A 14,257-nucleotide genomic window follows, 5' to 3' on the forward strand; every position below is an offset into this window, starting at 1 on the left:
TGCTTCTCCTGTTCAGAATCTCCTAGGAGACAGACAGGCTCAATCCACACTTTGGACTTCAGCAGGCAAGGGCCGCACTAACTTGAAATCTAACAATATGTTATTAATACTCTGCAATTTAGTTTATATGCTTGCACTTGCATTTGGCACTTGAGTGATGTAAGTTTGAACTGCTGTTACATGTATAAATATGTAGCTCCAAAAGGATGACCAGGCTGTTGGCATTTTTGTGAGTTACCTTAACGAGGGAACAGTATCCTACTGGTCTATCTCTGGGTGCCTATGTTTGAAAATCTGCTTTTGGTTGGTGGGAAATGCTATTTTAATTTACATCAACCTTTTGGCTTCCAGTGGGGATAGATTTTCTACACTGATGAATATAGGTCCTTGTATTCTATTTCAATGTACTGATTATGGTTTGTATTAACAGTAATAAAATCTACCTCTAGCCTAACAAGTATAGCACACTGTACAGAAAGGGTTATCGAGAGATTTGAAATTCATTCGAATGTATTACTTTTTGCACAGAATTAGTGCAACTTTGGTGAAGGCTCAAAGGTTTAGGCAAGTGGAAAAAATAAATAAATGTCTTGCACTTGAGAATGTCCATGTATCCAACATAAATACGCAACCATTTTTTGAAAAGGCAATAACATGGCATGCAGGATGCTACTGCACCCCTGAAATACTGGCTTTTCAACTAGGTAAAAAACAGAATGAGAAAAAAGAATTACTCTTTTTTGGTGAACAGACCGTCATTGGGATATCTTCCTACATGGATATTTACCAAATTTCCACTGTCTATCTTAGACCACTTCAATTGCCTAATCCACCTCTTGTGAGGTGAACCTATATGCACGCACGCAGCACGAACGTTACATGTGTAAGTTGCACATTCCACTAGGCATATTAAACATCAACATAATGGACTTTTACATTAATCAGAACATAGTTATTTTTTTTATTTGTTTTAAGATTTCCTTTTACCTAGCAGCCCATGCAAACGGCATTCTGTATTGTCCTAGTCTGTGGCACATCTGCTTTGCATTTTTTAAGACCTTCTGGGCAACCTGGAGAACACAAAAAAGTATTTTATTTTTTGTAATTTTTTTATACTGAGAGGGTGAATACTTGACTTAAGTCATGTAGGAGAGGCTGTGTTGTGGGTAGAGAAAAGCATCAACAAACAGAGTAATGGACAAGCTTAAAACACTAAACACAGTGAATATGCGGGCCCTAAAGTCACATTTTTTAAAAATTGTTATTGAGGGTAACAGTGCTCCGGTAACTTTTTCTTCTCCTTCTCACCACAATTGATGGCCCGTTACTTTGTCTGGAGCCCTAGGGAAACTCACAACCTTTCTATTATATTTATACTATGGCACTATGAAGAAAAGAAGCGGGAGTAGCCCAAGTGAACTTTAATTCCAGTTGCCTTTTACATATTATTTTTGCCCTTTTATGTTTATTAACTCCCGTGTTTACATTAAAAACTAAGTCTAGGAATGCAAGAGGAGCAGCAAGGTTCTTATGGATGCCCCCGAATTAAAACTCATTTAAATAAGGAACAAAAACACGTTGCCTCACTAAAAAACAATTTAGAGTCCTAATACCCCATCTAATACGTTCTTTTGATCTTGTAGGCAAATAGAATACGTAACCAACCTAGCATTACAATATTTTAGCAACAGACAGACCCCTTCAGGTGGCAACAATTTCTACCTCAATAGGGGAAATCTAACCACAATCACTGATTAGGAATCTCTCAAACTGACATCCTCGAGCTCACCAGCAGCATTTTCTGTATGCGAGAGCCACCCCAACGATGATGCATGCTACCACATATGAGTGAGGGATCGATGTCCTTTTGAACCGAATCCCAATATATTGAATAAAGGACTACAGGAAATTAATCCACAATGAAAAGCCCAGGACGTTTATGGTACTCTAGTTAGGACCAGAGGGCTTTATGAGGATAGCTACAGTATTGTGGAAATGTTTTGTGGCCCTTTTTAATTTCCTCCTAAACCCCCCTTTTCATGTGTATAAGAGTTTTAATATTGACTAAATAAATGCCACACCTTGTGGCATGGATATTTAAAGGTCTCAGCATCACCTGCAATTAACGGTTCGCTCAGAATAAGGTACTAAGGGCCCGATTACCCACTGAACCCGTGGTGGAGGTGCAGTGGCAGTCTGGGACCGCTGCACCAGTAGTCCAACTGCTGTATCACAAGTACGGCGGTGGGACCGTTTTGGGACCGCCGCAACAGCCAGGGTGGTGCGGCGGCGGTTTGAGAGAGCAACATGCTTGGCGGTGCAGCTGCAGTACCACCAAGTATTTTCGGAGTTTCCCCACTGCCAGCCTTTTCATGGCGGTGAGCTGGTGATGAGGAAACAATGGGGGCCCTGCAAGGCCCTTGTACACTGGGATGCTTGCAGGGGTGTGAATGCACGCCCAGTTCCTGCACAACATGAACTAAACAGTCCATGCCGTGCTGGAACTCACTTTGGCATTCCCATTGGGGCACCGCTGTGGGAACGCCAAAGGACCACCCCCAAGACCAGGTCTAATTTGGCGGGCGGCCGACTTTGGCAGCGCAGAGCAGTGGCGTGCAGCCCGCTCCCGCACCGTCAAAGTCATAATCCACCCCTAAATGTTTTTGCGATATCTAGCCATCCTGATTAAACCTTATTCTAATTCTCAGCAGTCCACTATTTACGTTGCTAAAGAATATTAGGAGCCGGTGTCACTCCCCTTTTCTGGAAGCTGCCCCATAACATTAGATGTATATGCACCACAAACCGACCATGTTGCGGGCCTCCATTTACACTTATGGGATCTTGAGTCCTCCTGACTCGCACAATGGTGTATGAGCCAAAAATGCCCTCGTGAATTATGTAGTGGCTCCCTCAGTGCATCTCTCAATGTCCACATACATTCAGGGACAGCAGAAGGTCAATCAGCTAACACAATCCCACGCAACTTAATCTTAAACATGATTAGTAATGTGTTGCTGCTTTTCGGAGGGAGCAGAGGATTCCTATTTGAAAACAGCTTTACTCTAATAGCAGAACGGAAAGTGGTGCATTTGTGCAGCCTAAAGGAATAAAAGCAATAAAGCACTCATACGGCTACCTTCCTAGACTAACTTAAAAATGTGGAGAGACCATACAATATTCTATAAATGTTTAATCAGCATGAATATTTCATTGTGAATTATGCAGAGAGATATTAACAAAGACATTTGGAAAAACAATGTGTCCTTCAATTGTACCTCGGAACAAAAAAGAAAGAAAAGGCTAAATCCATACTTTAGAAAATTCTGGTGTGTTAAATTCCCAGATTTTTACACAAAGATTATATAGAGCTCACATTACATCCTATCACTATTGATACCTATACAGTCCTGGAAAAAAAGATAACCTACCTTGGATGAGTCTGAACTTTTCATGTAAGGCTCCGCACAATGAGCAATGCTTCCCTGTAGCACTTTCTCTATTCGAGCAACGAGAAAGATGTCAGGATGCGGACACGTCACCGAAAATATTCCCTAGAAACAATAACATGTTTTACAAGCTGACCACAAATCAATGAACCACCTATTTAAAACACCTATTGTTTTATGTAAAATGTATCAACAAAGGCACGCCAAGGAAATTGAGCCACTACAACTTTTTTTCATCAGCAGTTTGACAGGTCAGCAAATACCAGCACCTCAGAAGTAGAGTAAAAACACACAGGTAACTTTTGTGCCCCAGTATGAACAGAAAATGCAAAGCGAGCCGCGTGATTATTTTTTAATATTTACAGTTTAATTGGAGCTCATGACCTACGTGAAAGCCGTCACTTTATGGCTTTTGGCATTTGGCATACGAGATGCAATGACAATGCCTTTTATTTATGTGTTGTTTTTAAAACAGAAAAATAAAAGGCATTGTCATTTACAATGCCAATAGCTTAAACTCTTGCAAATGCAAGACCTACTGCATTGGAAATGCTTTTGGCTTTAGGAGAGAGCGTGGCCTGCCTTTTCCTGCTTATAAGACCAGGCAGGACAAAGCTATTAGATAATAGTGCTTGGAGGTTGTAATTAAAGCCTACCCAGCAACAACACAAGTAACTATGGAAGGTTACAAAATAGGAAAAGGCAGTTCTAAGGGGGGACTACCAAGCCTATTAACAACTGAAAAGCCACAGTTTAAAATGGACAATGACACAAACCAATGAACAATGTGGGTGGAGAGTGGACAGAGCTTTATGTCCATACCTGAACACAGCATGCCTCACAGAGCAGCGCATGCGCTGCCCAGGCTCGACCTAAAAATGTGTTCTAATTCTGCAAGGAAGTGAGCATTTGGGAAAATTAAAATAAAGTGTTTGTGTGGCTCCCGAGATATGCCTAGGCTCTTAGAACATTATAGATCAACATACAATTTGAAGGTTGCTGGCGTAGCTGTATCTTGTATTCTAGCATAGGGTATTTGACTGGCATAGTGCCCTATTCGAGAGGGGAGATGTTATCAGTTTCTATCATTTGTTTTAAGAGAGGTACTTACAATATGCCAGACTCTGCAACACAAAAGTTGGATTATGCCTCTCAAATGGTCACAGAATGCCGATTCTCGGCAGTAATTAACCTACAAAGGCTATTACTAGCCATGATTGTTGGTCATTGACAGTGTGAAAATATATTTTTCTCCTTGGGGAAAGAACATCTGAGACAAAATAGATAGGACTAGGTCTACCGTGGTCCTTTAATTAAGCATTGCAACCCAGAAGCCTAACACATATTCCAGTGAATTGTTACCTTTGTTACTTCCCGTTTCCCAAACTGGAAATACTGATCACAGAGAAGGAAGGAAGGAGGGGCAATTCACAAACCAGTCGACTCTTAGGCAAACGGACTGGTAGCCCCGCATGTTGGAAAAACTTCTGCCTCGTTCATATTAATGGCTGCAGCCACTGTGGTGGTGGTGGCCTGGGAGGGACAGCTGACTTCCACTGCTGTGTTTGCATTCCCTGAATGTCGACCTGTTTTTTAAAAGCATCCTTCTTTGAAAGGGACGTCCAGGAAAGACATTAGGGGATCTGGCAGAGAGCATGAAGTGGTCCTAGGAACACTGTGTGCTCTTCAAAGGTCACCACCACTGTCCCTAAAGGGAAAGCTTCATTAGCTACTACATTAATTAAAATGCATGACAAGTCAATTCGCGTGCTGCACATTTAAGTTGCTAGACACCCACCAAGGGCTAGAATGGCGCACCGTCTCAAGCAGATGTCAGGCGTGGCAGGGGTATACAGACATGTCCTGGGGAGACAGCCATCCTGAAACATGACTTTTGTAATGTTATGGCCTGCACATTTCGAATGACATTCATAAAGAGGGGGAAGCAGCATCATTATTTGCTGTACAGTTGAGAGTCCTTCACTACCGCCCAAAGTCTATACCGTTTTGAATTAGACTCCTCAGGGACAGGGTGTCACCCACAGTCTGATGGGAGAGGTGTTTTTTCGGCCTCCATCTTGCCGCCTCTGGGAGCTCCGGCGCACCTCTTCTCCTTCCCTAGTCATACTGCACACTGATTTGATCTTGGTTGCTACGGCAAGGGATATGAGGTGTGACATCAGCAGCTTATGACATCACAATGTTTCTCAGCACAAAGCCCTGGGCTCTGCCTGTGAAGCTGGTGGCATCTTGTGAAGGTAGTTAGATAGACTGATGAACTGGGAAAGGACATTGAACAACAGAATATGAACACATAATTTAAAATTGTATAATTCCTTCAAGGATATGTTTTTAGAGGTACATTTTTAAACCCGCCTGGCAGCATTGTGTGATTTTATTTTCCCACTACGTATATTTCATGTTTTGTTTGAAAGATTTGCCGTTTTGTGAGGAAATGATGTTTCCAACTCATTTACAATTGTAAAATTATTAAAAACATGGAAAAAAGGAAATGTTAATGTCCCCCCACTTCCAAGAAAAAATGAATTAATATTGCATAAATTACGTACTGAGTTGTTTTCATGTACTTTTGCTGAGAAAAGTACTAATCAATCAATCACAGTATTTGTATAGCGCGCTACTCACCCGGAAGGGTCTCAAGGCGCTTGGGGGGAAGGGGTCCGCTACTGCTCGAACAGCCAGGTCTTGAGTTGTCTCCTGAAGGCGAGGTGGTCCTGGGTCAGCCGGAGGTGGATGGGGAGGGAGTTCCATGTCTTGGCCGCCAGGTAGGAGAAGGATCTGTCTCCGGCGGTGGCTCTTCGGATGCGTGGTACGGTTGCGAGGGCGAGGCTGGTAGACCGTAGCTGGCGGGTGGGCGTGTAGAAGGTCAGGCAGTCGTTGAGTTACTTGGGGCCCAGGTCGTGGAGAGACTTGCGCGCGTGGGTGAGGAGCCTGAACGTGATCCTCTTGTTGACGGGGAGCCAGTGCAGGTCCCTCAGGTGGCCGGAGATGTGGCTGCGTCGGGGGATGTCCAGAATGAGTCGGGCGGAGGCGTTCTGGATGCGTTGGAGTCTTTTCTGTAGCTTGGCTGTGGTTCCGGCGTAGAGGGTGTTTCCGTAGTCCAGTCAGCTGGTGACGAGGGCCTGGGTGACCGTCTTCCTGGTTTCGGTCGGGATCCATCGGAAGATCTTGCGTAGCATGCGCAGGGTGTGAAAGCATGATGAGGATACGGCGTTGACTTGTCTGGTCATCGAGAGGGAGGAGTCCAGGATGAAGCCCAGGTTGCGTGCGTGGTCTGTTGGCTTGGGGGCGGTGCCCAGGGCTGGGGGCCACCAGGAGTCGTCCCAGGTGGGTGGTAGTCCCAGGATGAGGACTTCCGTTTTGTCGGAGTTCAGTTTCAGGCGGCTGTTCTTCATCCACTCGGCGACGTCTTTCATCCCTTCGTGTAGGCTGGTTCTGGCGGTGTCGGGGTCTCTGGTAAGGGAGAGGATCAGCTGGGTGTCGTCGGCGTAGGAGATGATGTTGAGGTTGTGTTGGCGTGCGATGGCAGCTAGAGGTCTCATGTAGACGTTGAAGAGGGTGGGGCTGAGTGATGATCCTTGCGGGACGCCACAGATGACTTCGGTGGCCTCGGATCGGAACGGGGGGAGGCGGACTCTCTGGGTTCTTCCGGCGAGGAACGAGATGATCCACTTCAGTGCCTTCTCTTGGATGCCGGTGTTGTCGAGGCGTTACTAACTATATTTCACTGTTGCAATTCAATTCAGTGTATTAAAAAATATGTAATTTGTAAATGCTAAACAAAGTAATAATTTTATATTTATAAAGTTTCTAGTTCACACGGATCGCTTGGTGTTCCCACCTTCCGTCGTGAAGTACAAGTTACTTTCCTTCAGTAACAATGAATCTGTAAGAGACATAGGTTAGCTATCGATTTCTTACCTTAGAATTTCCCCCAGGCATCAGCCTGGATCCGTAGAATCCGTAGAATATTTTCTTAGCACTACCCCTGCACGTTGGTAGATGGCAGCAGTCGACTCTGCGTCCATCGACGGCGCCGTGGTCACGTAACGGTGCCTACTTAGCCGCCCCCCTGCATGCTGAGGTCAGTTCTGACATGAATTTCCACGCCAGAAGAGCAGAGCCATGCAAGACACTGACTACTGGTGCACTATAACTAGGGCCCTGGAAGGGAGTCCCTGTCCTTAAAAGTCAATTTGCAGAGCGGGGAGGATGGGTGGTAAGGAATCTATCACTAACCTAAGTCTCTTACAGATACATCGTTACCGAAGGTAAGTAACTTGTTCATCTGAAAGAGACAGATATAGATTCCTTACCTTCGAATAGATGTCTCAGCAATACCAACCCCGGAGGAGGGTCAGCAAACCAAGTTCACACCAGTAAGTCCTGGAGGACCAAATGGGCAAAATGGCCGTCCCTCCGGACTTGGTTGTCCAGGAAGTAATGTCTGGTGAAAGTGCGCAAGGATGCCCACGTGGCTGCCTCGCAGATGTCAATGAGTGGAACTCCACGTGTAAGGGCAGTGGTGGCTGCCGTAGCTCTAGTGGAATGAGAAGCTCAGAGCCCCATTGGAGGTTCCTTTTTCGCCAAAGTATAACAGACTTTAATACAAAGGACAACCCATCTAGAGATGGTACGCTTTTGAACAGCCCGACCTTTTTTGGCACCTACATAGCCAACGAAGAGTTGATCAACCACCTGGAAATCTCTTATGCGGTTAAGGTAGAAGGACAGCGCACTTTTAGGGTCTAGACGTTGGAGACTCTCCCTCCTACTTGGAATGGTGCAGAGGTGGGAAAGAGGTGGGCTAAATAATGGTTTGTCCACAGTGACAAGGTGTAACCACTTTTGGAAGGAACAATGGTCTCATTCGAAGCACCACTTTGTCTGGATGCACAGAGAAGAACGGGGGCTTAGAAGAAAGAGCTTAAAGCTCACTCACCATGGGAGCAGAGGTGATGGCAACAAGGAAGGCAGCTGAATTGCTCCATCACTCTGGAAGAGATAGGGCTGGCTATTGCATCCCTAGCATCCGGGAGAACGCAGGGGCAGGACGGCTTAACCGCCAAATTCTATAAAGCCTATCGTGAGTCTCTGGTGCAGCAATTACAGGCGCTCTACTCAAAAGCACCGGAGGAAAATACGATTCCGCCTTCACTGCGTGAGGCGTATCTGGTGTCCCTGCTGAAGCCAGACCGAGAACCAACGAGTCTGGGATCTTATAGACCGTTGGCACTTCTAAACGCCGACTATAAAATACTTGCCAAGGTCCTAGCAGAGCGTTTGGCGCCGGCGGTTTCAGCCCTAATACATAGCGACCAAAATGGGTTTGTGCCTAAGAGGAGTACATCCCTGAACTTGCGGAGGTTCTTTAGAGTGGCGGCAGAAAGCGTAAAAGAGTGGCCGAGAGCAGGTTGCCTAATGTTGGACCTCGAAAAGGCTTTTGATTGTTTGGAGTGGAGATACTTGTCAAAATTGCTGCAGCGCTATGACCTAGGAGGGGACTTCTTACAAATGGTGGGCCTCTTATACAGAGATCCCACTGTTCGGATAAGGCTAGGTCCGTACATATCTGAGGCAGTGCCAGTGTGCAGGGGAACCAGGCAGGGGTGCCCGCTGTCACCTCTTCCATTCGCACTGGCAATTGAGCCTCTAGCGGCAGCCCTCCGTGCACTGGTGGGAGAGGGTATACCACTGGGGGACACAATACATCAGGTGTTGTTATATGCAGATGACCTGCTGGTGTACGTGAGGGACATTGGGAACATCCCGGCTCAACTAGCCCTTATCCTGCAGGATTTTGCTGTCCTTTCGGCACTGCAGGTGAATGCCGGTAAATCCTGTCTTTATGCATTTGGGGAGATGAGGCACGATCCAGGATACATCCTTAATGGTATGAGAGTGGCGTGGAGGGAGGACACCTTACGTTATTTAGGGGTGCAGATAAATCGCCAACTAGTGGACCTTTTTGTCGGAAACCTAGGCAGGGCAGTCATGGCTAATTAGTTGCAGATGTGTTTCTGGGGCACGTTGCCGCTGACAGTTACGGGCAGCGTGGCATTGTCAAAGATGGTGATCCTCCCCAGACTACTGTACTACTTCGCCAACCTACCACTCTATATACCGGCGTCCTTTTTCGCCACGCTATCAAAGTTGCTCTGGGATTTCATCTGGGGGAGGGGCAGACATAGGCTGTCACTGGGGAAATGATATCTACCCACAGATCAGGGAGGTCTGGCAGCGCCCTGCTTGGAACACTACTATTTAGCAGCACAGCTGCAGTGGGTTGCCCGCTGGTTTGCAGATAAAGGGCGGGAGGACACAGCGACCATGCTACCCCCATACTCCCTGGAGCGACTCCATATGCTTTTCCACCCGGCGGTCAACCACGCTACACCTGCACCACCTCTACTATCGGTGGCATACAAATGCTATCGAAGAAGCCTGTTTCTCACCAGAACCCTGACCCCTTATGCACCTGCGTTACCCCTAGAGGGCTCCCCTAGCGGAACACAAACACTCACTTCTCTCGCCCTAGCGAATTGGCGAGAGTCTGGAATACAGACCCTAGGAGACTTGTACCGGGATGGTTTGTTGACATCATATGACTCGCTAGTGGAAGACGAGGGACTGCCGCTGGGGCAGTTCCTCATGCATCGCTCACTAGTTGCAACCCTGACTGCTAAGTGGGGGGACATGTCCACAGAGCCCAATCAACATCTCACCATACAATACCTACAAGTTATGGGATGCGGTAGACATTTGATCCGCTGGTTCGCAGCATCCCTACGTACACATGCAGCGATCACACTAGAACCTCTCCGGCGCAAGTGGGAAATTGGCTTAGGGAGACCGTAGGAGGATAAAGAGTGGGAGCGGGTATTGATGGGACCAGTGCGCATTCCTAGGAATATGAGGCTCCGACAGATCCAGTTGTTCATAGTGCACAGGACATACCTTACACCGGAGGCTATCAATAGGTACTTCCATAGGGTGGATGCTGTGTGCCCCAGATGATCTGAACCCGTGGTGGGACTTATCCACATGCTGTGGAGCTGCCACAGACTGCACAGGTACTGGTGTGGGGTCTGTGCTCTACTGCGTGTCAGTCACGGCAGTAGCCTGCCTTTTGAGTGGGAGCTGTATTTTCAACACCAGTTCCGAAAGCGACCAGCCGCGAGGGTCACATCCCGATTTCTGGATTTGGGCATAGTGGTGGCCAAACGATTGATCACCAAAAGATGGAAGGCGCGGGACCCACCCCATGTGCAAGCATGGAGACACTCGCTCTATGCGTGGGCCAGAGCAGAGGGGACTGCCATCAGGAGGGAGGAAACGTTGGGGCTGATAAAGGAACCAATAGCTGCTCAATGGGAGGGTCTTCTCCAGGCACTACAGGGGGCTGAGTGGGGGCATGCGGAGGGAGAATCTGGGGGGGGGGGGGGGGGGGGGAGACCTAGGCCCAGGGTAGATACTGGAGTTTCTCGCCTGAAGTGACCGCGATGTTCCATGTGTATGTTGATTGGCATCATCATCAACGGACGGAATGATAAATGCTGATGTGCAGGGATAATAGGCACTTTGCAGTGCTAGGCAGGGCTGCTGAGACAACCTATTGGGATTGTTGGGTGTTACTGTTTTATTATAATATGTCTGTTTGGCAGTCCATGAGACCTAATTGTGTGCGTTGATAGCTGGTATATATAGTTGTCAAATGCCAACGTGCATGGAGTGTACACAGCTGATAATGTCTTCATGTACCTGTAACTTCTAAAACTTTAATAAAAACAGATTTAAACAAAAAAATGGCAACAAGGAAGGCAGTTTTCAATGTGAGGAGTCTGAGAGGACAGTTGTGAAGCTGCTCGAATGGAGCGCACATAAGATAAGTTCAGACAAGGTGCAATTCCCACTGGGGCATTAAGAAAGGAGATGGAGGAAAGAGATAAGTAATGCCCTTAAAGAATCTATTTATAATAGGGGACTTGAACAAAGATGGCTGATCTGGTAGCCAAAGGAAAGCAGAGATGGCTGCAAGATAACGTTAAAGAGTGCCCAGGGCAGAGCCCTGCTGGGCCAAAGAAAGTATGTACAAAAGGACCTCTGAAAAGAGAGGCAAAAAGGGGATCCACAGCTTTTCCTGAGAACATGACACAAACTTATTCCATCAACAGGTGTATACCGTTTTGGTGGAGGGACGCCTGGTTGCCAAGATTACATTTCAGACTTCGAGTGGGAGGTCAAAAGCTGTCAACTGTCACCACTCAATCTCCACGCAAGGAGGTAGAGGTTGGACAGGTTAGGGTGTCTGCCGTAGTCTAGAAGTGGGAGAAGACAGCCTGGGGTGAGCAGGCCTTCAGCCAGTCGTCGTGATAGGGAAAGACTGGAACGCCTGATCTGCACAGATGAGCTGCGACCACCGCCATCACTTTCGTGAACACCCGAGGGGCACTGGTAAGGCCGAAGGGGAGAACAGTGAACTGAAAATGCTCGTGGCCTACCCTGAACCGCAGGTAGCGCCTGTGGGCTGGTAGGATGGGGATGTGAAAATAGGCGTCCTGCAAGTCCAGCGCCACCATCCACTCTCCAGGGTCAATCAATCAATCAATCAATCAATCAGAGCATTTGTATAGCGCACTACTCACCCGGAGGGTCTCAAGGCGCTGGGGGGGGGGGGGTCCGCTACTGCTCGAATAGCCAGGTCTTGAGCTGCTTCCTGAAGGCGAGGTGGTCCTGGGTCAGGCGGAGGTGGGTCGGAAGGGAGTTCCAAGTCTTGGCGGCCAGGTAGGAGAAGGACCTTCCTCCTGTGGTGGCTCTTCGGATGCGGGGGACGGCGGCGAGGGCGTGGCTGGTCGATCGAAGCTGGCGCGTGGGAGCGTAGAAGTTGAGGCGGCTGTTGAGGTATCCTGGTCCTTGGTTGTGTAAGGCTTTGTGTGCGTGGGTGAGGAGCCGGAAGGTGATTCTCTTGTTGACCGGGAGCCAGTGCAGGTCTCTCAGGTGTCCGGAGATGTGGCTGCGGCAGGGGATGTCCAGGATGAGTCGTGCTGAGGTGTTCTGGATCCGCTGGAGTCTCTTCTGGAGTTTGGCGGTGGTTCCGGCGTTGAGGGAGTTGCCGTAGTCCAGACGGCTGGTGACGAGGGCCTGGGTGACCGTCTTCCTGGTCTCGGTGGGGATCCATCGGAAGATCTTGCGTAGCATTCGCAGGATGTGGAAGCACGACGAGGAGACGGCGTTGACTTGTCTGGTCATGGAGAGGGAGGAGTCCAGGATGAAGCCCAGGTTGCGTGCGTGGTCAGTTGGTTTGGGTGCACTGCCCAGGGCGGGGGGCCACCAGGAGTCGTCCCAGGCGGAGGGTGAGGATCCCAGGATGAGGACTTCCGTCTTGTCTGAGTTCAGTTTCAGGCGGCTGTTCGACATCCATTTGGCTACTTCTGTCATCCCTTCGTGCAGGTTGGCTCTGACGGTGGCGGGGTCGTTGGTGAGGGAGAGGATCAGCTGGGTGTCGTCGGCGTAGGAGATGATGTTCAGGTTGTGCTGGCGTGCGATGGCTGCGAGGGGGCTCATGTAGACGTTGAAGAGAGTTGGGCTGAGCGAGGAGCCTTGAGGGACGTCGCAGATGACTTCGGTGGCCTCCGATCTGAACGGGGGGAGGCGGACTCTCTGTGTCCTTCCGGTGAGGAAGGAGGTGATCCACTCCAGTGCCTTCTCCTGGATTCCGACGTTGCTGAGGCGCTGTACTAGGGTGCGGTGGCAGACAGTGTCGAAGGCCGCGGAGAGGTCCAGGAGGATGAGGGCCGCTGTTTCTCCGTTGTCGAGCAGGGCTCGGATGTCGTCTGTGGCTGCGATCAGGGCGGTCTCGGTGCTGTGGTTGGCCCGGAAGCCAGACTGCGAGAGGTCGAGGGAGCCGTTCGTCTCGAGGAAGGCGGCCAGTTGCTTGTTGACGGTCTTCTCGATGACTTTGGCCGGAAACGGGAGCAGCGAGATGGGGCGGTAATTCTTGAGGTCGGTAGGGTCTGCTGATGGTTTCTTGAGTAGAGCGCTGAGTTCGGCGTGCTTCCAGCTCTCCGGGAAGGTGGCGATGTCGAAGGAGGTGTTGATGATGTCCCGCAGGTGGGGTGCGATGACAGTGTCGGCCTTGTTGAAGACGTGGTGAGGGCAGGGGTCGGTCGGAGATCCGGAGTGGATGGAGTTCATCGTGTGGATGGTGTCTTCGGTGCTGATCGGGGTCCAGGCGCGGAGGGTGGTGGTGGGGGGCGGTGGTTCGGTCGTGGCGTGCGTCGGTTGAGTGCTGAAGCTGTTGGGTATGTCCGCGATCTTGTTGTGGAAGTAGGAGGCGAGGGAGTTGCAGAGGTCTTGCGAAGGGGTGATGTCGTTGTTTCCGGCGTTGGGGTTGGAGAGCTCTTTCACGATGTTGAAGAGTTCCTTGCTGTTGTGTGCGTTGTTGTCCAGTCGTTCCTTGAATGCAGTTTTCTTGGTGGCGCGGATCAGCTGGTGGTGTTTTCGGGTGGCGAGCTTGAGGGCAGTCATGTTGTCCGGTGTTGGGTCTGTGCGCCAGGTTTTCTCGAGTGCTCTGCAGTTCTTCTTGGAGCTCTTGAGTTCGTCGTTAAACCATGGGGCTTTCTTGCTGCCGGGTCGGCTCGGCGGGGTCTTCAGCGGGGCGAGTTCGTCTGCGCAGTCGCTGATCCATTTCGTGAGGTTGGTGGCTGCTTGACTCGGGTTCGTTGTGCTGGTGGGAGGGTTCTTGCTCAAGGACGTGGTGAGCTGGTCTGCAGTGATCTTGTTCCAGC

The 14,257-nt window shown here is 49.0% G+C and overlaps 1 protein-coding gene across 9 annotated transcripts in view; it reads right to left on the minus strand.

Moving 5' to 3' along the window:
* DOCK9 (dedicator of cytokinesis 9) overlaps nt 1–14,257 on the minus strand; it is a 1,161,971-nt gene that overhangs the window by 532,041 nt on the left and 615,673 nt on the right. For all 9 annotated transcript variants that reach the window (XM_078657525.1, XM_078657521.1, XM_078657523.1 and 6 more), the window contains exons 13-14: nt 3,432–3,554; nt 988–1,070 (exon numbers count right to left, since the gene is read on the minus strand). In XM_078657525.1, coding sequence (XP_078513651.1) covers nt 988–1,070; nt 3,432–3,554 — 206 coding nt within the window. The remainder of the gene's footprint in view (nt 1–987; nt 1,071–3,431; nt 3,555–14,257) is intronic.

The sequence above is a fragment of the Lissotriton helveticus genome, chromosome 8, assembly GCF_964261635.1.
Source record: "Lissotriton helveticus chromosome 8, aLisHel1.1, whole genome shotgun sequence".
In the NCBI taxonomy this organism is placed as follows: Eukaryota; Metazoa; Chordata; class Amphibia; order Caudata; family Salamandridae; genus Lissotriton; species Lissotriton helveticus.